Source organism: Leptopilina heterotoma, unplaced genomic scaffold (assembly GCF_015476425.1).
Source record: "Leptopilina heterotoma isolate Lh14 unplaced genomic scaffold, ASM1547642v1 Lhet_303, whole genome shotgun sequence".
NCBI lineage: Eukaryota > Metazoa > Arthropoda > Insecta > Hymenoptera > Figitidae > Leptopilina > Leptopilina heterotoma.
This window is the reverse complement of record NW_025111007.1, coordinates 52,912-75,414: the sequence shown is the minus strand read 5'-3', so window position 1 is coordinate 75,414 and position 22,503 is coordinate 52,912. Positions and strand designations below refer to the sequence as shown.

The 22,503-nt window shown below is 28.5% G+C and overlaps 1 protein-coding gene across 2 annotated transcripts; it reads left to right on the top strand.

The window, feature by feature from the left end:
- The first annotated feature begins 7,195 nt into the window (after nucleotides 1-7,195).
- On the top strand, nucleotides 7,196-19,087 carry LOC122504541 (histone-lysine N-methyltransferase PRDM9-like). Of its 2 annotated transcripts, none has more exons than XM_043615697.1 (6): nucleotides 7,196-7,980; nucleotides 8,394-8,535; nucleotides 8,692-8,847; nucleotides 10,310-10,570; nucleotides 10,958-11,127; nucleotides 18,548-19,087. In XM_043615697.1, the coding sequence occupies exons 1-6, from the start codon at nucleotides 7,756-7,758 to the stop codon at nucleotides 18,758-18,760; spliced, it is 1,167 nt and encodes a 388-aa protein (XP_043471632.1). In that variant the 5' UTR covers nucleotides 7,196-7,755; the 3' UTR covers nucleotides 18,761-19,087. The 2 variants fall into 2 exon arrangements, with proteins under 2 accessions (XP_043471632.1, XP_043471633.1); XM_043615698.1 differs by having other exon boundaries at nucleotides 7,849-7,980; nucleotides 8,399-8,535.
- The last annotated feature ends 3,416 nt before the right edge of the window (nucleotides 19,088-22,503 follow it).

The following is a 22,503-nucleotide window of genomic DNA, read 5'->3' as shown; positions in this document are numbered from 1 at the left end:
TGATGTTCTTTGGAGTTCTGACTTCTGTCTAAACGGTAATTAAAAAGAACGATGAGAAATTTTTGCAGAATTTGATGTAATATCTATCAATTATTTTAGATTGTGAAGTTCATACAACGTATGGTAGTGATTTTATTAAAGTCTGGCCTTTGCGACAAACTAATGGAACGAATGATATTGTTTTTAATGTACGATCGAGTCATCATATTTCTATAAAACTTTATGAAACACCTGCTGTTCGGTTCCCTTGTATCATAGTAGGTTCATCTTTTTTTTCCTAAAGGTTAAGTATTCCATCTTTTTATGAGACTGTGAATTTTTTCTGTAGTTGACAATAGGAGAGAGTGATGATACGCTATCAATAATTTATCAAGAATCGGAAAATTCCACGAAACGTTATCTAAAAGCTTCTCCTAGTCATGGGTTAATAAACTTTTGGACCTGGAATGAATTTACAATAAGGTGTTTTGATTTTTCTAAGTCTTTAAGAGCAGAAATTTGGGAGACAATTTTTGTTTTGCTATTTCTAGTGTCTTTGGACCACATATGAGATTATTTGCAAAGAAGAAATACGGAAATGAAGAAGTTTTCTATTATCATAACAATTTTTTTAGTTCCTTAAGATGGTTTAGTATTGGTAGTCATCGGACAATTGCACATTGGACAATATTTTGCACTCCTGATGGTATTTTCAGTTAAAATCTGTTAAACATTTTTTACTGTTAAAATTGTATAAACTGTTGTTTAGATCAACAGTTTTAGGAATAATTTTATTACCCCCTACTGAATAAGAATTAGACGCTGTTGAAGCACCATCGTCTCCTAATTGTATATCGTCTTTAACGGATTACCAATATCGTGGCTCTCAATGGACTGGAGGAAGTGAATTACCCTGTATTCCCTGGACATCCAATGAAGTACGCCTATGAAAAATAAATGATTGGAATTATTTTTTCACAACCAAAAACCGTGTGGACTTATAACTCTTTCGAACTTTAATGTTTCGAATAATTTGTAGATACCAACCGAAGAAAGGAAAGAGGATCTGTTTATTGATGGATCCATCATAAAGGCATTAAATAAGTGTCGAAATCCCTTGAAGGATCCTCTAGGTCCTTACTGTTATACTCTCTCCCAGGAATTAACTTTCTTCGCCTCCAAGAGTTATTGCCACATTCGCACCTGCAGATCTTTCGGTATTTGTTTCTATTTGGGAATTTTTATACTCTTCCGAATCTTTTATTTAAGTTTCGATTATTTCTTCCGCATAGAATGTCGAAACGCAGGCACTGCTAATGATTATGTGGGTACCTTATCAACAACACGATCTGGCAGAACTTGTGCTAAGTGGAAGATTAAGAAAAAGAAGAAAATTAAAAAATCAAAGAATGGATCAATAAAAGATGTATCAAATACTAGTACTGTCTTTACTAGTACTGGCACTACTTTCACTACTGTTTCTACTGTTACTACCACTTTAAATCCAACAACTTTTTTTGACATTACGACAACAGAAACGATTCCTTCCAGTACCACTGAAATTGTTTCAGAAAAGTCTTATACTCCTAAAATTAATCCAGCTTATCTTAATGACAGTCTCTATCCCGAACACAGTGCTTATAATGCCAGTAATTATTGCAGAGATCCTTCGAGAAATATTGCAGGAGCATGGTGTTATACCACAGACCCTGAAGTACCTCAAGATTTATGCGACATACAAGATTGTGATAAACCAGGTGAGGATTTATTTTGCTTGAAAGTCTATAATCGATAATTATGATTTCGGATGATAATCTCTTGCAGAGGAATGTACTTTTCTAATACAAGGTCACGTGATAGATAGACGATTTTACGTTTTACCAGAATATCGATCGGAGGGTTTGCATTTTTCGGTAAAAATCTGGGAACCGGACAAACCTGATTCGATATCATTTGTATTCACGGCAGATGATGGTTTAAAATCACAATATGTGCTTCAAATTGGGGCTAATTTAAATGAAGAAGTAATTCTCTATTATCAGTCTGAAGAGGAAGGTAAGGTATTAGCCAAATATGAAAAAGTAAATCCTTAGGACTATGTCTATTAGATGAAACATTATACCAAAAAATATGCGCTCACATGGATGACAATTTTGACTGTTCTTTGCCTACACCAATTGAAATTTAGTAGCATGCCATGAGTCATATATTTTGCAGACACATGCCCTCACTATTATCTGGATTATTAAAATAAATTTATTCTCTAAATAATTGAAATGTTTATACCAGACTTGAAATTAGTAAAACAGAAGACTCTGTATCATTTATTACATTTTGGAAAATGGAGCGAATTTACAATCCGAATTCCAAGAGGAAAAGTACAATTGTATTACGAAGGAGGAGTAAATCCTCTATTCGAATGGGAGCATCCAGATTTAGCCAGTTCCTTCTCTCCTGTTTATTATTATTACAAAAGCGAATATGGAAATGCTATTGGTGTTGCATTCGATTGTAACTCAAGTATGTATTTTCTAGGGTTTAAAAATAATCTTAAAAATAGTTAAGATCAATCCCTTCGATATCATTTTAACGACTTTACCAGAATGTCATATTGAGAACACAAAGACCGATCGACTGTCGAGAATAATTCCTCTTTCTACTTGGAGTCTTCATGCAATACCAAAACCTGAAAGAGTGCAACTGATGATACGCGGTACAGGCGTCGTATTGGTTCCACTTTTGTTAATGCCTGCTACACCCGGGTACTCAACATTTTACTTACTTTATTTTAATAATCTAGCCTATTCTACGATCTGATGAAAGTTAAACAAGGTCTGTAATCCTAGATGCAAAGTTTTACTAATTATGCTGGGACTGCACTTATTTAAGGTCTTATTTTTTTGGTTGACCTTAACTTAACAGAACTACAATTTCGACGTTAATAGTCTCACTGATTTTTACGTTAAAGTATAAAATTGTTTCTAGATATTACGCCATTACCTTGGGCAAAGAAGGTCAATGGATACATTTCTCAAAGAATGAATATCCAAACGTAAGAATTTATCACAAACAAAAAGCTCCCGGTTTAATATTCACAAATGATTCCTGGACAAATGTTACAATCAAGTAAAAAAATTTCTCTCTATCAGTTTTAAAGATATTGAAATTTATCTGAACTTCTTTCAAGCAACTTCCAGCACCAAAAACTTTTTGAGCAACCAACTATTTTTACAGGTGGGTCAATAGAACGATATCAGTCTTCTGTAACGAGACACAAGTCTTCCATTACGAGCACACAAATACTCTGATTTTCTACTTCTTTACCGTGGTAGTTGATGCAGGAAGTTGGGCTACCTGGACGGCTAATTGTTTACCATCAGGTGGAAATATTAATTCTTTCTCTGTTTTCCTTATTACTGATGACCGAAAATCACTTTGGCTGATGTTGTCGGAGATCCAAGAAATAGTAATTCTTTTTCTATTTTTTCCTTATCGTTAATGTACCGAAAATCACTTTGGCAGATGTTGACGGAGATCCACGGGATGGAGGATGGTCAGATTGGGGTGATTGGACATGTAGTGTCAGTTGTAACGGTGGAATTGGAACTCGAAGACGTTATTGTAACAATCCGGAACCAAATGTGAAAGGTGAACCATGTTTGGGTCCTAGTACAATGACTGGACGTTGTAATACAATTATTTGTGGAGATCTGCTAGAAGGTAGTGTATTACTGTCTCTTCAAACACAGGGTACAGTTTTTCTCTTTCTGCCTCAACATCATCTATCCTTTCTAATTCTTCTCTCAACATATTCCCCGGACAATTCCAATCAATAACCATAGTCCATCTTAAAAACCTCTCATGCATACCTGTTATAAGTTATGACCGCGAGACTTCATTAGTTGCTAGAATCATCTATCGAAATTAATTAATCGCGTGTTTTATTTCCAAAAAGTTCACTCATTCCAACATTTCTAAATATAGGTACCGAGAAATTAATAAAACGACGAAGCAAAATGAATCAAACATCTCTAATTTCAAAGGAAGGTCTGCCTGTGAGGATATCAACGGATAAAGACATCATCGATCGTATTGTTTCTGAATCCCCAAAATCCGTCATGAGATGGTCTCTAAATGGAATGCATCTAAAGATCGACAAAAGCCGAATTACTATAGAAAATAATCAAATCGGTAAATTAGGAATCAGTTGAAAAGCGACATATTTTTAGTATACTTAATTCTGAAATGGTGTCTCTATAGTAATTAGGCAAGCAATACCTGACGATTCTGGAATATACACCCTAACATTACGACGAGTAGATGAATCCTATCTAATTATAAAAATGATCAGTTTGGCTGTCCGTCCTGTTAGAACTATTCTATCAATTCGCGAAACACTTCCAATGTCACTAATTTGCAATTGCGCCACTTTGGGTTATTTTTATTCAGATTTGAAAGTAATTTGGATGATTGGAAAAACCGTTTGGAAAAATTATGGTACAACTCTTCCCCTGACGGTAAAAGAGTATATTTCAAACAATGATTTTTTTACCTGTATAATTAAATTTTCTTCAAATTAATGTTAATTATAATGAATAGATAAATGTCGATTTTGTCAAAGCAGTAAATAAATCTCATAATGGCCTCTGGCAGTGTATAGTAAAACAGGAAGATTTAAATTTTCAATGGACAACTAATATGCTCGTTGTTAAAGGTATTTATATTCCAAAAAGGAAGAGAAAATAAAAATTTCTAAAATAAACACCACCTCAGTTTTAGGAGCACCTAATTGGCGAACACATTTAATGGAGGATAAATTGACGAAACCTATTTTTGGATGGATGCCAAATGAAACTTTTGTTGCTGCATCGGCAATATTTTTATTTTTAGGATTTACAACATGTATAATAGCAGGAACTGCTTGGTTCATAAGGTATAATGATAAATTTATGCTTCATTGTTATTACCAATAGTCTTTTTTTTCTAGTCTAGTCGGCTTTTACGAAGTTTTTCTATTATAAAACAAAACTATTTTTCATGAAATTATAATACCGAAAAATTGTATTTTTATTTATTATCTGAAAAAAATAAAACTTTTTTTTTAAACTTGAGGATACAATTGCATCTTGTTAGGACTTTGCCGAATGAAAGAATGTAAATATATTCGCGTCGGCTCAATTTTACTAACAACCCAGTTTATGGAGATCGAAATTGGTTTTCGACCCGCAAACAAAAGTCTTAACATTTTCTAAACGATTTTACGTCTACTGCACGAATTTCAAATACACGCGATGCGATTTCTTTTTCGAAGGATTATTAGATAATAAGGTGGGAAATTTTTGCTAAAACTAAGAGAGGTGGAATAGAAATAGAAATTCCGGGTTTTATTGTTACGACGAATTTCACTAATTTTGCGTGGGAACAGAAATATTCTTAGTAGCTTTTGGTAAAAATATATGAATTAGCTTCTATTTTGATAAAGAAATTCTGACCTATTTCCCGTAATTAAAATTTTGATAACAAGTATTTTTTAAAGAAAATTATTGCAAATGTTAATTATAAGAACTATGTTGAGTTCTACGGGCTTTATAAAACTTTCTGAGTCGATGCATCTATAGACATGTAATCTGCAAATGACTTCCTTAATAGTGTTACGGCAGAAGGAGACCAGTACTGGTATTTTAATTATTTGCCTGATTTATTTACAAAGCGTTGGGCTTTGAACTAAGGAAACTAGTGCATTCCTAAAAATAATGTTAAATTTTTTTTTAACTTTATTATTACACTTACAGATTTCGAGCAAGTTTAAGAATAAAAGCAGTTAGAAAAGTTAAAGAAGAAGGTGTGTCCGAAAACTCAGAACTAACGGAGGAGACTTCCGATAAAATAACAGACGAAAGTGGAATTTCCGATGATGAAAATCGTCGCCTTCTTCAATAATATATTAATATTTGAAAGAGCGTTCATATTTCTAAAGTTCTAAAAAAAATATTCTAGTTACTAAATAAGTTTATGTTACTTTAAAACTGATATTGATAACTGTTTCGTTTAATTAACGAACTGGTAGCATTAACTTTACCTTCCGTGAGCGATCTTAAAGATTCCGCAAATCTCTTAAACCTAACTTTAATGCTCATCTTTGAAATGATTTAGAAACTTTTGTACAATGTGAAAGATTAGTTTGTTTGTATACGAGAGAAGGAAGTCAATAAACGGTGAATGCTAACACTAAAAAGAAAAATTTCTACAGTACTTTTTGAATATGTAATCAACAAAACCGCATGCATCATTTATATAGTTGTTTATGCATGAGATGGAATACACAAATCAAGGACACATACAAACTTCCATATGTGTGTTCTCACATGAAGAGGAGCAAATGCGAATGAAATTGCTCCGAAAGACATAGGGGAGTGGATCGAGTATATTCATTCGATAGATGCAAATCCCATTCCAGAAACAAGTTGGCGAAAGATATGTAGGGTCGAAATGGTGGCATTATGATCCGATGTTAGTGTATTTATATGATGGTTATATATGCTGCTAGTATAACAGCGGATGCAATAAAATATGAATGGAAAAATCCACTACATAGTTATTCGTATTCCTGCTTTTTTTACGACATTTAATGAGTCTGCTTTATCACCCCTTTGCTAAACGAATTGAAACACTGAGCATGTAGTGTTAACAATTGCTAATTCTAAAAGAAACTAAAGTGTTCTGTTATAAATACTTTTCCTAATAGCAATGGATTTTTCAGGACATCTTATGGACGTAAGTCCATAAGATGTCCTGAAAAATCCATTGAAACTATACCATAGGTATTTTTAAAAACAGAATAGTTAAGGTAGACTAAACATTTTTATATCTCCTGAATTAAAAATAGAGATTTTAATCCTTTACCCTGATCTTTATTTACAATTTTTTTTTTATTAGGTCGTTAAAAAATGTCAAGTGACACACGGGGAGAAGTCGAATATGTACATAAAGAGCGAGGAGAGGATGAAGAAGAAAAATAAAGAAGTGGAAAGAGAGGAAGATAGAAATTCGTGTCCAACGTGATGCGGGCATCGAAAAGAGGGATGAGGAGCTGGAATCGGGTGGAGAACGACAGGTGCCGAGTCGCCCACGTGGGTTCTTCACGGCGGCAGACCAGATCCAAGAGAAGGACAAGAAGGACGAAAGGAGAGGACGAGGAGCGCCGACTTCCTTGCGAGATGTGGCGGCTGACTTGCCTCTCCTATATATAATTCTATCTATAGATATACCTCGCGAATATCAACTTCTCGTTGGAAGTAAATATAGTGGGGCGGTAGAATGGTCCGGAGGATGAGTGGCCAAGAGAGAAAGGTGGGGTCCCGGCTACCCATTCGGTAGCAAATGCTGGTAACCCGTCGCAAGGTCAAGATCAGTCGGTTAATCCCATCCAGTCAGCCGAGGGCCTTGCACCTTCCACGACGTATGACAAGTTCGCGAATTTTTTGAAAATTTACAGAACACCGAAATCGGTAAAAAATCTAAATTGCTAAATTACTAAATTACTAAAATTCATGACACGTTAGGGAAATAATTATCTTTTACGAAAAGGAACAGTTTAATAAAGTTTCGGCACGGTGAACTCCTAATGGGAGACCTTGATGATAACTTTAGAAAAGATCATCATCATCATCGATTGTCTGCAATAATTTGATTCTTTCGGAAGAAGTTACTTTCAATACCAATAATTCGGTGATATATAGAAGTAGAAAGAATTTTTGGGGTTAAAGTTTTTTTGTTATGGAAACTTGCGTTTTGATTCCTAGAGAATTTTCCCTTGTTCTTGCCAACGATCAAAAGTCCTGTAAGAATCACATTAAAAATGAATCCAATACGATAGTGACCGATGTGAGAATATCAGTTTGGTCTAACGTCTTCATTCCAGCGGGAACTCTTATTTATCCATTTCAAGGCTCAATCAGGTTCGACAAGATTGACTTGTATTCCCTTCTCGACGACAATGATGTAAGTATAATTCTCCGAATCATTTTTATAAGTTTTTAATTAAGACTCGTCTATAATTGTCTATTCGATAATTTCAATCTAGTAATCAATTAATTTTTCAAACTGTTTTTTTATTTCTTCGGAAGTACTTAAAAGTAGTTTAATAAATAACTCGATATTTTTCTGTTTCTTAATACTATTACCGAAGTTTTAGTCTTAAAAATTAATTCCGAAGGGAAATGTGTACTTTTAACCCTTTCTGAATTCTATGTTTCTCTTAAATTTTTGGGTTTTTACTTATCTTTAACTTTCGATAAAGTTCGAAACTAGTCGAGATTTTTGAAAGAAACTTTTACTATGCCTTACTAGTACCATCTTAATTCTTATTAATTCAGAAATATTTCATTGTTAACAATCATGTTTGTTTTGTTTAGATTAGGCGAGAGTATGGATGTTATGATGAGGTATCATTCTCCAATTACAATCTTAATAAACGACAGTGCAATTGGATACGATTTTTAAGGATCGTTCAGCACTACAGCGATCAAGTGAACCTCATTGGTACAAAAGTCAAAGGTATTTGGAATTGGTTTCTTATTTTTTTTTATTCTTTAGTATACGAAGAAGCTAAAAAAAGTAGCTATCAAGCTATTCTAATTCTTCTAAAGAACTAATTCTTTAGTTCTTACTTTTGATGATGTGCGAGAACTAAGAATTCTAATTTGCTTCTAGGTGAACCGATATTCGAAGTGATAAAGGACGTACAACCAGATGCTGAATTAGTCGCTTGGTTTCTACCAGCTAGTGAACAAGATTTCCTCTTCATCTCCCACAATGTCTGTTCGAGAAGTGCAATATACAGATGCACGATTGACTCAATTTTGGATGGTAAGTTATATTTTCATTTCGCTAGCATTGGATCATTTGTTTAACAATATTCATGGAGATATTTGAGTATTTTTTGCAAAGCTGTAAGTGAATCTCCTTGCATAACCCCTTGAATAATCTTAATTGGTTTAGTGAAGCGTTTCTCACATTTAACAGAAAAGTTTGCTTTACTATAAAAGACTTTTAGGATGTTAATAAACTTAGAATCGCATCCCATTCTGTATACACTACCGGTCAAAAGTTTGGGTTCACATCATTATTTGCAAAAAATGTTACCAAAATCAAGGTTTTACTAAGTCATTGTTATTTAAGGAGGGGAAGGCACTCTTAAAGTCAACGAATAGAACGTATTGTTTACCACCAGATTAGTTTAACTTGTTTTACAAATTAAAGCGTTAACTTGGCGGCGATTCTCTACCGCGAATCTTGATTATTTAATTACTTACCCTGAGTGTTCTATTCTGGAGTCTAATAAAACTTCTGTTGATATTTGACTGTCACAAATATATTGACGCCTAACAATTACCATCTAATTATGATACCGATAATCAGAAGCTGCTGACGATTGTCTGTTCGGGGTCCTTATTGGCTATCTTAATACAAACATATTACTTTCATAATAGTCCACAATTCGATTTCCTTATAATCCACAATTAACAGAGTCGAAACTCTTCTTATCAGAATCAGAAGAGTTGACAATCAGAAGAGTTTCGAATCATTGTGGACAATAAGGAAATGGAATTGTGGACTATAAGGAACTTGCGGTTAAGTATAAAAATCAAGTTTTATTCGGGTAGATTTCGATCGATCCAGATTTGGCGAGGACAAGAGAGGCGAGTGGAGAATCTGATAATAACGTATTCGTGTAGCTTGTTGATTTTTTTCGGAAAATAAAGGACAGCTGTGATCCCCTTCCGCAAAATGTTGGGTTACCTGTTTGATGATTCTCAAGGCAAAAAGGGACATTTCTCTCTTCTTTCCATTTCCATTTGGCGGCCTTTCCGTCTTTTCATTTCTTTTCCAACTTCTTACCCCACTTTATCTTCACCTTATTTCTTGTGCTCCTCTCTTCTTATATGTGAACTGAAAGTTCATAAGAAATGCCATGAGAGAGGAGCTTAAGGACCCGTCTAGCTGCCACCGCCCATTGTACTGTCTTTTATTCCTTGTGAGAGGGCTGCACATTTGAATCACATGCGGCCACCTTTATAGCAGACCGACAAAAATTCCGCCTCGTATTTGCATTTCAGATTTGTTCAAGGCGGTCTTATTATTTTCTTTCCGATCGCACGCGATTACTTTGCTCTCAATGTTATGTTATATAGAAAAGCAGCTACAAGTTTCTTAGAGGCGTGTACACCTCCTTCCTTTTTGATAAAGTGAAAAAATTATATCCACAATCTAGCAAAAAATTTAAAAACATTTTTGTTATTTATCGATAATACGAATTTTATATGTTAAGAGTCGCCCTTGGATCTGTCAATGGCATTGCTGTCGCAGCATTCCTCATCGTCGAGCCGGAATTCGTTTTACGAGGTCGACGAGTACGAGTCAACGTCAGAGGAATCGTCATCATCAACCCTCTCATTTGTTGGCGATAATCTCGACTGCAGTATTCTGACAACCATTAAAAGAGGAGAGAGAGTTCTCCTTCCGTGTGAGGTCTGCGGAAAGTCCTTCGATCGACCGTCGCTTCTAAAAAGACACATGAGGACTCATACAGGTGAATACATTTCCCTTCTTTCCTCATCAAAAACGCAACTCTCTGATTTGTTTCTCTCTGTAAAACAAATTGTTTGCAAACTTTTTCTTCTTCAAAATTTTTGCAAACTATTTCCTTTTTAAAATTTAGCAAAACTTTTTCAAAAAATTATTCAGTGTTTGAAAATTTACAAACGAATACGTAAAACTGCCATCATATCAGTGCGAATGGTATATTATAACATGTATGAAAATTACAATTTGGATCAGAATGTCCGTGCGCGATAAATATGCACGCTTCAAGCTCAGAGAGTTGCATCTTTTGCCTTTCTTACTCACGCATATAAATCGGTTCACAAATTACGCAAAATGGAGAACTGACAGTAATTCAAGTGGAATTAAATTGAAGGGGAGAAACCACATGTCTGTATGGTCTGCAACAAGGGTTTCTCAACCTCGAGCTCGTTAAATACGCATAAGCGTATACATAGCGGAGAAAAACCCCATCAGTGTTTGGTCTGCGGTAAAAAGTTCACGGCATCCTCAAATCTTTACTACCATCGCATGACACATATAAAGGTGAGAGATCTACTTTTATTATAAAATTACTATCAATTTTTTTAAACCAACTAATAAGTACCCCTACTGTATTTTGTTGAAAATGTATCATTTTCAGTCAATCAAATTGTTGGCAATGTTTTTTTTACGATTTATCTTTATTACAATCCTTATGTTTGGAAAGATATTTAATGAGAGTTTGTGGTACCTAAAGGAGTTGAAAATTCCCCTAGGATTGTGAATATTGGGTGAAAGGAAAGAGGAAACATTTGATCTGAAAAAGAAATGTATAATAATCAGGGTTGACACAAAAATTTAATTTTGTTTTTCCCTGACTTTTCCCTGACTTTAATTTTAAATAAATCTTTAATCCTTATTATCCTTCCATAGAAATTGAAATTCTTCAAAACATTCAAATTCAAACCTTTTAAAAATTCAATAATTGATAAAAATATTATTGAAGAAATAATAAAAATATTATGATGAAATCGAGCACTCCATTTCTTCATGTTTTATCATAATTAAAGATTACTGAGTGATAAAATCATTATTTTATATTATAAGACTATTGTTATTAGATTAGTGATTAGAAAGTTCTTAAATATTCCTGAAACTGATTACTCTGTGATTTACGAATCTGACATTAGTTTCCCAAAATTCAAAATGGCGGATCCAATATGTCGGACGACAAAATAAAAAATTGATTACAATGGCTTGAAACTGAATACTCGGGGGTTTTCAGGGTCGCTCATTACAAATCTGAAATCAGTTTTTGAAAATTCAAAATGGCTGATCCAATATGGCGCCATATTGGATCAGCTATTTTGAAAAACTAATGTCAGATTCGTAATCAGTGACCCTGAAAACCCCAAAGTAACAGCTATTTTCAATCGAATTTGACAGATTTTGAAAAAATTTCCTCCATATTGGATCCGACATTTTGAATTTCGAAAAGCTGATGTCAAATTCGTAATGAGCGATCCCGGAAACCTTAAAACAGCAAGTTTCATAAAAGTCCATTAAAAATTTTATTAACACACTTTTGATTTTAATTTCAAAACCTTTACAAAATTTAATTATTTCTAAAAATTGCAATTATTATTAGTAAATTCTCTAAAAATTCAATTATTATCTAAAACTTTAACTGAAATTAATTTTTAAACGAATTTTTATTAGAACATTCTATACGAGAATTCAATTATTTAAATAAAAAACATGGATAATTTATTGAATAGTTAATTGTTTCTTAAAATTGTATTTTAAAAAAAGTTGAAATTCTGCAATAAGTTTTATTGTTTATGAAAATAATTGAATTTTTGCGAAGAATTTTTTAAAAAAAGTTTGAAACAATTGATTTTTTTTTGAAAAAATTTATGCAAATTTTATTTTTAATAATTGAATTCCTGTGGAATTTTTATATTTTTGAAAAATATAATTAAAATATTCGTGTTGAATTTTATCAAAATTTTTGTTTAATAATTGAATTATTTTGGGAAATTTTATTAAAATATTCTGTAGAATATTGAAAATCATTGAATAAAGAAATATTTGTTAAAAAAAGTGAAACTTTGCCATGAATTTTATTAAAATTCCTGAATGTAATTGAATTTCGGCGAAGAATTTTGCTATTTATAAAGATAATTGAAATGTTGACTACAATTTTTTTTACATTTTTTAAAAATAATTGAATTTCTACAAAGAATTTAATTAATTTTGAAACTAATTGAATTCTTGTGAAGAATAATATTGTTATTTATGAAAATAATTGAAATTCGCAGTGAATTTTATTAAAATTCCTAAATAAAATTGAATTTCGGCGAAGAATTTTGCTATTTATAAAGATAATTGAAGTGTTGACTACAATGCTTTTTTAAATTTTTTGAAAAAAATTGAATTTCTACAAAGAATTTTATTAATCTTGAAAATAATTAAGTTCTTGTGAATAATATTGTTATTAATAAAAATAATTGAATTTTGTAATGAATTTTATTAAAATTCCTGAATACAATTGAATTTCGGCGTAGAACTTTGCTATTTATAAAGATAATTAAAATCTTGAGTAAAATGTTTTTTTGATTTTTTGAAAATAATTGAATTTCTACAAAGAATTTTATTAATTTTGAAAATAATTGAAAACTTTTGTGAATAATATTGTTATTTATGAAAATAATTGAAATTCGCAATGAATTTTATTAAAATTCCTGAATATAATTGAATTTCGGCGTAGAACTTTGCTATTTATAAAGATAATTAAAATCTTGAGTAAAATGTTTTTTTGATTTTTTGAAAATAATTGAATTTCTACAAAGAATTTTATTAATTTTGAAAATAATTGAAAACTTTTGTGAATAATATTGTTATTTATGAAAATAATTGAAATTCGCAATGAATTTTATTAAAATTCCTGAATATAATTGAATTTCGGCGTAGAACTTTGCTATTTATAAAGATAATTGAAATCTTGAGTAAAATGTTTTTTTGATTTTTTGAAAATAATTGAATTTCTACAAAGAATTTTATTAATTTTGAAAATAATAATTGAATTCTTGTGAAGATTATTGTTATTTATAAATTTAATTGAATTTTGCAAATAATTTTATTAAAATTCCTGAATATAATTGAATTTCGGCGAAGAATTTTGCTATTTATAAAGATAATTGAAATGTTTACTACAATTTTTTAGATTTCTGGAAAATAATTGAATTTCTACAAAGAATTTTATTAATTTTGAAAATAATTGAAAATTTTTGTGAATAATATTGTTATTTATGAAAATAATTGAATTTTGCAATTTATTAAAATTACTGAAAATAATTGAAATTTGGCGAAGAATTTTGCTATTTATAAAGATAATTGAAATGTTGACGAGAACTTTTAAAAAATTTTTAAATAATAATTAAATTTCGTGCGAAGAATTTTGTTATTTATTAAGATAATTGGATTTTTTCAAATAATTGGGTTAAAATTTTTTAATTGAAACTAATTTCAATAGAATTGAAATGAAAATTTTCGAGAAAATTACTTCATTAAATGATTTATAATTTTCTGAAAAAATGTATTTGTAATTATAACTTATAAGTCAAGCTTAAAACTGGTTGTCAAATTTTTTTTGTTATACGATTTATCTTTATTAAAAATCACCTTTTTTTGGAAAGGAATTTAAGGAGAGTTTGTGGTATAAAGGAGTAGAAATTACCCCTATGATTTTTAATATTAGCTGAAGGGAAGAATAGGAAAAATTTGATCTGAAAAATGAAATGTATAATTTTGAGTCAACCTAATGGCAATTTTTTTACGATTTATCTTTATTAGAATCCTTTTTTTTTGAAAGGTATTTAAGGAAAGTGATATAAAGGAGTGTAAAAGTATCCTAGGATTATTGTTAACATTTTGGGTTAAGGATACGAAAGGAAAATTTTATCTGGAAAAAGAAATGCATAATTTCAAGTCAACCTTGTTGGTAATTCTCGGCAATTTTTTTTACGATTTATCTTTATTACATTCCTTTTTTTGGAAAGGTTTTTAAGGAAAGTGGTAGAAAGGAAAATTCTCCTAGAATTATTAATATTGGTTTAAAGATAGGAAAGGAAAAATTTGATCTGAAAAAAGAAATGTATAACTTTGAGTCAACATTGCTACTATGGTTGTCACTTTTTTTTGTTACGATTTATCTTTATTAAAAAAACATTTTTTTTTGGAAAGTTATTTTAAGAAGAGTTTGTGGTATAAAGGAGTGGAAATTACCCCTAGGATTCTCAATATTGGGTGAAGGAATGAAAAGGAAAAATGCGATATCTGAAAAAAGAAATGTTAAGAGATTAAGGCAGTCTGGCCAATTAAGAATTTAACTCTGTGTCTGATAGTGCGTGCAGAAGAGCAATAATAAAGTCCTGGGTGATGCTCGAAGAGTTTATTGCGTCTACTCTTATTGGGTTTATATACGGGTGCAGTTTCATTTTTTTCGTTTGCTCTCTTTTCTCGTGTTTCTGCGTAAGCCTGGTAGAACTTCAAGTAGAAATCATAAGTGGTAACGATGCGAATGGTGATGGCCTATGGTGTATATAGAGGTAAAGAGGAAGATAGGCGGGGGGGGGGGGGTTTATATAGAAGTTTTTATTTATTGGAACGGAAACCGTATGAGTTTCTCTAATCCCTCGAAGTAATGATATCTCTGGAGTCATATAGGTTGGTCTGCCATCAGCTACTGTAATTGGCCCATTACTTGCTACCGCTTGGAATGCAATCCAATTAGAGAGACAGAGAACGTATGTATCCCGAGGCACTTCTTCGCTACTGCCGCGCCACACCAAACACTATGTCTTCTGCTCCTCTTCCATACCACATGTAAACACACACATTTCCGACATATATACTATATATATATATATATCTTACCTGAAAACTCCCTCCCTACTAAATTACTTACATTGGACCACAAAATTACCCTCTATGTTGGTACAATTTTTTCTTCCTCTACAATTATTTCTTTCGAGATACTTTTTCAAATGCAAAAATTTACCCCCTTCTCCCTAATTATTACATATTTGAGTCTAAATTATCTGATATAAACAACTGCAGTTTTTTTCACAATTTAAAAATATTTCTGTAAAACAAAAATTATTTTAATTCATGGAAGTCATGGAATCCAGGGAAAAGTCAGGGAAATTAGAATTTGTCAGGGAAATCAGGGAAAAAACAAAAAATATTTTATTAAAATGAACTGAAAAAAATTAAATTTTTAAAATTTTTAAGAAAATTCTGAATTTTTGTGTTTTTTTTATATGTTTGCCTCATAAACTATATGAAATTGAGAAGAGTTCTAATAAAAATTCTTCAATTTTTTCTATTTCTGACAATAATTTCTTTTTAAATAACTTAATTCTTGAAGAACTATCATAAAATTATTACTTATAAATTATTCAATAAATAATTTTATACTTAAAAATTTTTAAATTAATTGGATTTCAATAGAGTTGCGTTTACAATCTTCATAAATAGATAAACTTCAAAAGTTTTAATTTGAAATTTTAGAAAATATCAATTTTTAATTAATTTAAATAGAAATTTTAAGAACTGATTACAGAAATTCAATAATTTTTAAAAGTGATGAACTTCTTTGCGTAAATTCAATAATGTTCAAAAATTTTTTAAAACTCTCGTCAAAATTTCAATTATCTTCAAAAATACTAAAATTCTTCTCCAAAATTCAATTATTTTCAAAAAATTTAATAAAATTCTTGTCAAAATTTCAATTATTTTTATAAATAACAATATTATTTACAAGAATTCAATTATTTTTAAAATTAATAAAATTCTTTGTAGGAATTAAATTATTTTCAAAAAATATGAAAAAAACATTGTAGTCAACATTTCAACTGTCTTTATAAATAGCAAAATTCTTCGCCGAAATTCAATTATATTCAGGATTTTTAATAAAATTCATTGCAAAATTCAATTATTTTGCAAAATAACAATATTACTCACAAGTATTGAATTATTTTCAAAATAATTATCTTTATAATTCAATTATCTTTATAAATAGCAAAATTCTTCTCACGAAATTCAATTATATTCAGGAATTTTAATAAAATTCATTGCAAAATTCAATTATTTTTATAAGTAACAATATTATTCAATTATTAATATTATATTATATATTTTTTATAGAAAATTTTAAATAATTTAAATAAATTTTTAAATGAATAATAATAATAATAATAATAATTTTAATAAATATTTAAATTTTTAAATTTTTTATATTTTTATTTTATATTATTATATTATATTATTAATTATTAATAAAATTCATTGCAAACTTCAATTATTTTCCAGAATAACAATATTACTCACAAGCATATTCAATTATTTTTAAGATTAATAACATTTTTTGTAGAAATTCAATTATTTTCAAAAAATCAAAAAAATTTTAGTCAACATTTCAATTATCTTTATAAATAGCAAAATTTTTCGCCGATATTCAATTATATTCACGAATTTTAATAAAATTCATTGCGAATTTCAATTATTTTCATAAATAACAATATTCTTCACAAGAATTCAATTATTTTTAAAATTAATAGAATTCTTTGTAAAAATACAATTATTTTCAAAAAATCTAAAAAAAACATTGTAGTCAACATTTTAATTATTTTTATAAATAACAAAATTCTTTGCCCAATTTCAATTATTTTCAGGAATTTTAAAAAAATTCATTGCAAAATTCAATTATTTTCCTAAATAACAATATTCTTTACAAGAATTTAATTATTTTGAAAATTAATAAAATTCTTTGTAAAAATTTAATTATTTTCAAAAAATCTAAAAAAAACATTTTAGTCAACATTTCAATTATCTTTATAAATAACAAAATTCTTTGCCCAATTTTAATTATTTTCAGGAACTTTAATAATAATATTTTTCCCCGGAATTAAATTATTTTCACAAATAAAATTCTTCGCAGGAATTTAATTCTTTAAAAATTTTTTTTATTAAATTCGTTGCAAGAATTCAATTATTTTCGCATAAATAACAAAACTTATCTCAGAATTTAAATTATTTTTTTTACTATTTTAAATACAATGATAGAAAATTGCATTTATTCTTAAAATTTTTTTTTAGAATTCACCGAAAGAATTCAATTATTTTTAAAAATTTTGATAAAATTGGTCATAAAAATTAAATTTTAAGAAATATTCAATTATTGAATAAATTATTTATTTTTCTATGTAAATAATAGAATTCTCTAAAAATTTTCTAATAAAAATTTATTAAAAAACGAATTTCAGGTAAAATTTTCAATAATAATTCAATATTAGAAGAGTTATTGTGTAAATTTTTAGAAATAAAATTTTGAAAAGGGTTCAAATTAAATTCTTTGAAATAAAAAAAAATAATGATCAAATATTTATTTAAAAAAGAAGTTATTGGTGTTTCTCAGAGTCAGGGAAAAAGTGAAAATTTTGTTGTGATTCGAGGTTATGATATTGTAATTTTAAACAAAATTTCTTTAATTCTTAAAAAGAAAAACTCGAAACGAAAAATAGTGTTAAAACAAAAAATAAAAGTTGAAGGCTGAAAATATCAAGTGAGACGTTTTTAATCCGATCCTGTTTCTAACATGTAACGTGTGTCCTTATCACGGGGTTTATCTTCAATTATGTTATCGTGTGTATATCCATATACGTAAAACATTCACTCATATAAATGCATATACGACCTACACCTAATGAGAGGTGTGCATACCGGTTTTACTTTTCACGAATATTTAATCGCTCCTTCTCTTTCTATCATCTCTGCCGATGAATTCTCTCTTACGGCGTTGCGTTGCATTAAAGGACGACACGTCATATATATATTATATGAAAAGTGTAATTTATGTAAATTGTTCAATATATAATAAATAATAATTTTTGATGGAATATCAATTACCAATTTGTTACAGGAGAAACCGCACAAGTGCTCCCAGTGTTCAAAATCGTTTCCAACCCCCGGGGATCTCAAGAGTCACATGTACGTACACAACGGACTATGGCCATTTAGGTGCCATATTTGTAGTCGTGGTTTTAGTAAACCTACTAATCTTAAAAATCATATGCTCCTACATCTTGGTAGGTGTGCTAATAAGAAATTTATCAAAACCCTTCCCGATTTGTAACGAAAAAGAAAAGAAATCAACAAGAAATTTAAATTTTCGAAATGCTTTAAGATTTAACATTTTAACGTTAAAACATTTTTAATTTGAATGTTAAAACGTTTTAACATTGAGACATTTAACATTCAAAAGTTCGAACATTTTAACATTTAAATATTTTAACATTACAACATTTAACATTAAAATGTTAAAACATTTTAACATTAAAGTGTTAAAACATTTAACATTAAAATGTTTCAACATTTAACATTCAAATGTTAAAACATTTTAATATTAAAACATTTAATATTCGAATATTAAGAAACAGTAAAACATTAAACACTTGAATGTTAAAATATTTTAAGATTTGAAAACATTTTAACATTAAAAACTTTAACATTAAAATATTAAAATATTTTATTATTAATGCATTTAATATTTGAATATTAAAAAACAGTGAAACATTTAACACTTAAATGTTGAAATATTTTAAGATTTCAAAGCTAAAACATTTTAACATTAAAATGTTAAAACTTTTTATATTTAAATGTTAAACCGTTTTAACATTAAAACATTTAAAACATTAAAATGTTTAAACATTTTAACTTTAAAACATTTAGCATTAAAATGTTAAAACATTTTAACATTAAAATATGTAACATTCAAATATTCAAACATTTAACATTCGAATGTTCAAACATTTAACATTAAAATGATAAATCATTTTAATATTAAAACATTTAATATTCGTATATTAAACATATACGAATGATAAATCATTAATAAATTATTAATTATAAATCATTTAATATTCGTATATTAAATAAAACTAATACTTTCTCATGTGATGAGAATGTAAAAACAGTAAAACATTAAACACACTTGGATGTTAAAATATTTGAAGGTTTGAAAACATTTTATCATTAAAATGTTAAATTATTTTAATATTAAAACATTTAATATTCGAATACCTGTTAAAAACAGTAAAACGTGTAACACTTTAATGTTAAAATATTTTTAAGATTTATAAACATTTTAACATTAAAACATTTAACATTAAAATGCTAAATCATTTTAATATTAAAACATTTTAGGTTCGCATATTAAATACAGTAAAACATTAAACACTTGAATGTTAAAATATTTTAAGATTTGAAAGTTAAAACATTTTAACATTAAACAATTTAATATTTGAATGATAAAAAATTTAAAATTTAAATGATAAAAAAATTGACATTTAAATGTTAAAATTTTATATTTTTATATTTGAAATATAATAAAATCTATTTACATCTCTTACTTAATGCTAAAATAGGAATGAAATTTTTATTTACAAGAAATATTGTTCCAGCAATGATGCTTTTAATACTGTAATACTGCGAATGATTGTAAAAAAAAATATATTTTTGACTGATTTTCAATCTACGGCGTGGTGACGTGAAGAATTTTTTATTATTTTTTTTTAATGATAAAAGTTGAAATAAATGTTATATTAATAAAAAATTTTCTTGTGTATATTACTTTTATTTATTCCCATTTATTAATTTTATGTGCATAGTAAAATGTAGAGAAATAGTAAAATAGATAATAATAATAATAAAAAATAATTATAATAATAGTAATAATAATAATAAAAAATAAATAATAATAATAAAGGAAAGACTGGATCCTAACGCTATGCTAAGAGAAGCGTCCCCCCACTACTTGAAGAAATGGACTTGTGGAGTGGGAGTAGTGTACGCATTCTGGGGGGCCGCTTCTCCTATAGCATTCTGCTCAAAGTTCTCACTTCATAAAAAAGTATTTACAGGATTTATAAGAAAAAACATTCTCAATTGAATTGAAATAATAAATTTATTCACAATATTCAAAACATATTATATAGTATAATAATAATAAAAATTTTTTCCAGTAGTTTTGTAATTATTTTTCAATTTAACATGATTGATACTTGCACAAGATAAAAATACATTGTCTTCGGATAAATTTAACTACTTTTCAGTTTTAAAACTTTGGAATTTTTTATTATATTATTTTATTTGGAATTCGTTTACTAACTGACTTTAATAAAATTTTCTAATTTCTTTTCATAAATTTTTTAATTTTAATTTCCATTCTCAGTAATTTTAATATACTGTTCTTTTCATCACACTGATTGAATTTACTAAATTTACTAAATTTACTAAAATTTTCTAGAATTCATTAAAGACTTTGGAAACAATTTTTTTTTCTTTTGTCAATTCCACTAAAGTTAATTAGTGTTAGCGAATTCCTAACATTTTTTCTTTTATTTGAAAAATAAGTCCGAAAATTTGTAGAATTTTTTATAAGAAGTAAAATTGGAGCAGGAGGTAAAATTACCACTCCCACTTATTAAAGAGGACATGGAAACAAAAAAAGACTCTAGTCCTTAGTAATAAACTACGTTTTTAACATTTTCTACATGTTTTCTAGATTTTTAAAAATAGTTGTGCAGAAATTTCTATATATATATGAATTTGTTTCTTTGTAGACTATATATATATATTTTTTTCTTTTAAGTACAACATGATTGTGGCACTAAAAAATAAACTAGCTTTTTATTGAATTTTTTTTATTAATAGTTTCTCTATTTGAATTTTCATAAAATCTTGAAAAATATTTTTTAAATATTTTGAATTTGTCTCTTAGTCAAAAGTTTATATCAACATTCAAATATGGTTACATATCGAAAAGATGATTTATAGTTTTCCATTTAAAAGAATTTTTATTCGAAATTAGTTGTTCATGGCGAAATTCGAACTTAAAGAGTATTTTTTTATATTTATATATCAAATTTAGATTTTAGTTTGATTATAAATTATAGAGTAATTTTGTGAGCGATATATAATAATAAAGCAACTTTTAGTGCTCTTGAGAAATGTACATTTATTTTTTTGTTTGCGCTTTAAATGATAAAATCTAGTATATTTTTCATGATCAGGGGAACTCCCAAGGAAGTTTGAAACTGCGCATGCGCGTAGTTACTAGAGTCATTTTGATTGGTCTATTCCAATAGAATCGAAAAATAAACCAATAGAAACCTCTTCTCTTAAAAGGGATCTTAAAATTAAAGAATACAAATTAAATTAAAATTAAAATTTTTGAAGCGCGAATAGGTACAAATTTCAAAGAAACAAGTGCCATTTTTTTTTCTTTTGGGAGAAAAATACTGTACTATCACAGATTGTATGGGATTAACGCATAATTATAAGTCTCTCGATGGTCTTTTATGGTTCTAATGTTATAAATAAAGTTTTAGTGCACATAAATATTTATATACAGAGAAAAAAAGTTGATTTTCTTTTTCAGCTGTGCATTTTTTTAAGTATAAAAACTGACTTCAGACATACAGCATTCTATGTATGAACAACATTTTTTTTTTCATACATATCGTTATTATCTTTTTTTTTCTTTTTTGAGACGAACATCAATACAGTGAGTTTATTCACATTTCTCCTTCGGGTTTATGAGTGATTCGAAAATAAAAAAAAATATTTTTACAATTCCTTTCACTCTCGTATTTTCATCAAAATAAATAGATCAACAATTGAAGTTAATTAACAACTAGATAACAAATTACAATTAAATAATTCTAAGAAAAGAAGATATAATAATATGATTACGAATTCATTACAAGGATGCAATAACTAACTCCATTCGGCGTTTCGATTGTAAGGCTCGAATTGAGTCAACCATTAGAAATCGTAAATCATATTATTGAATACTGATTAACAATTACTTTCATC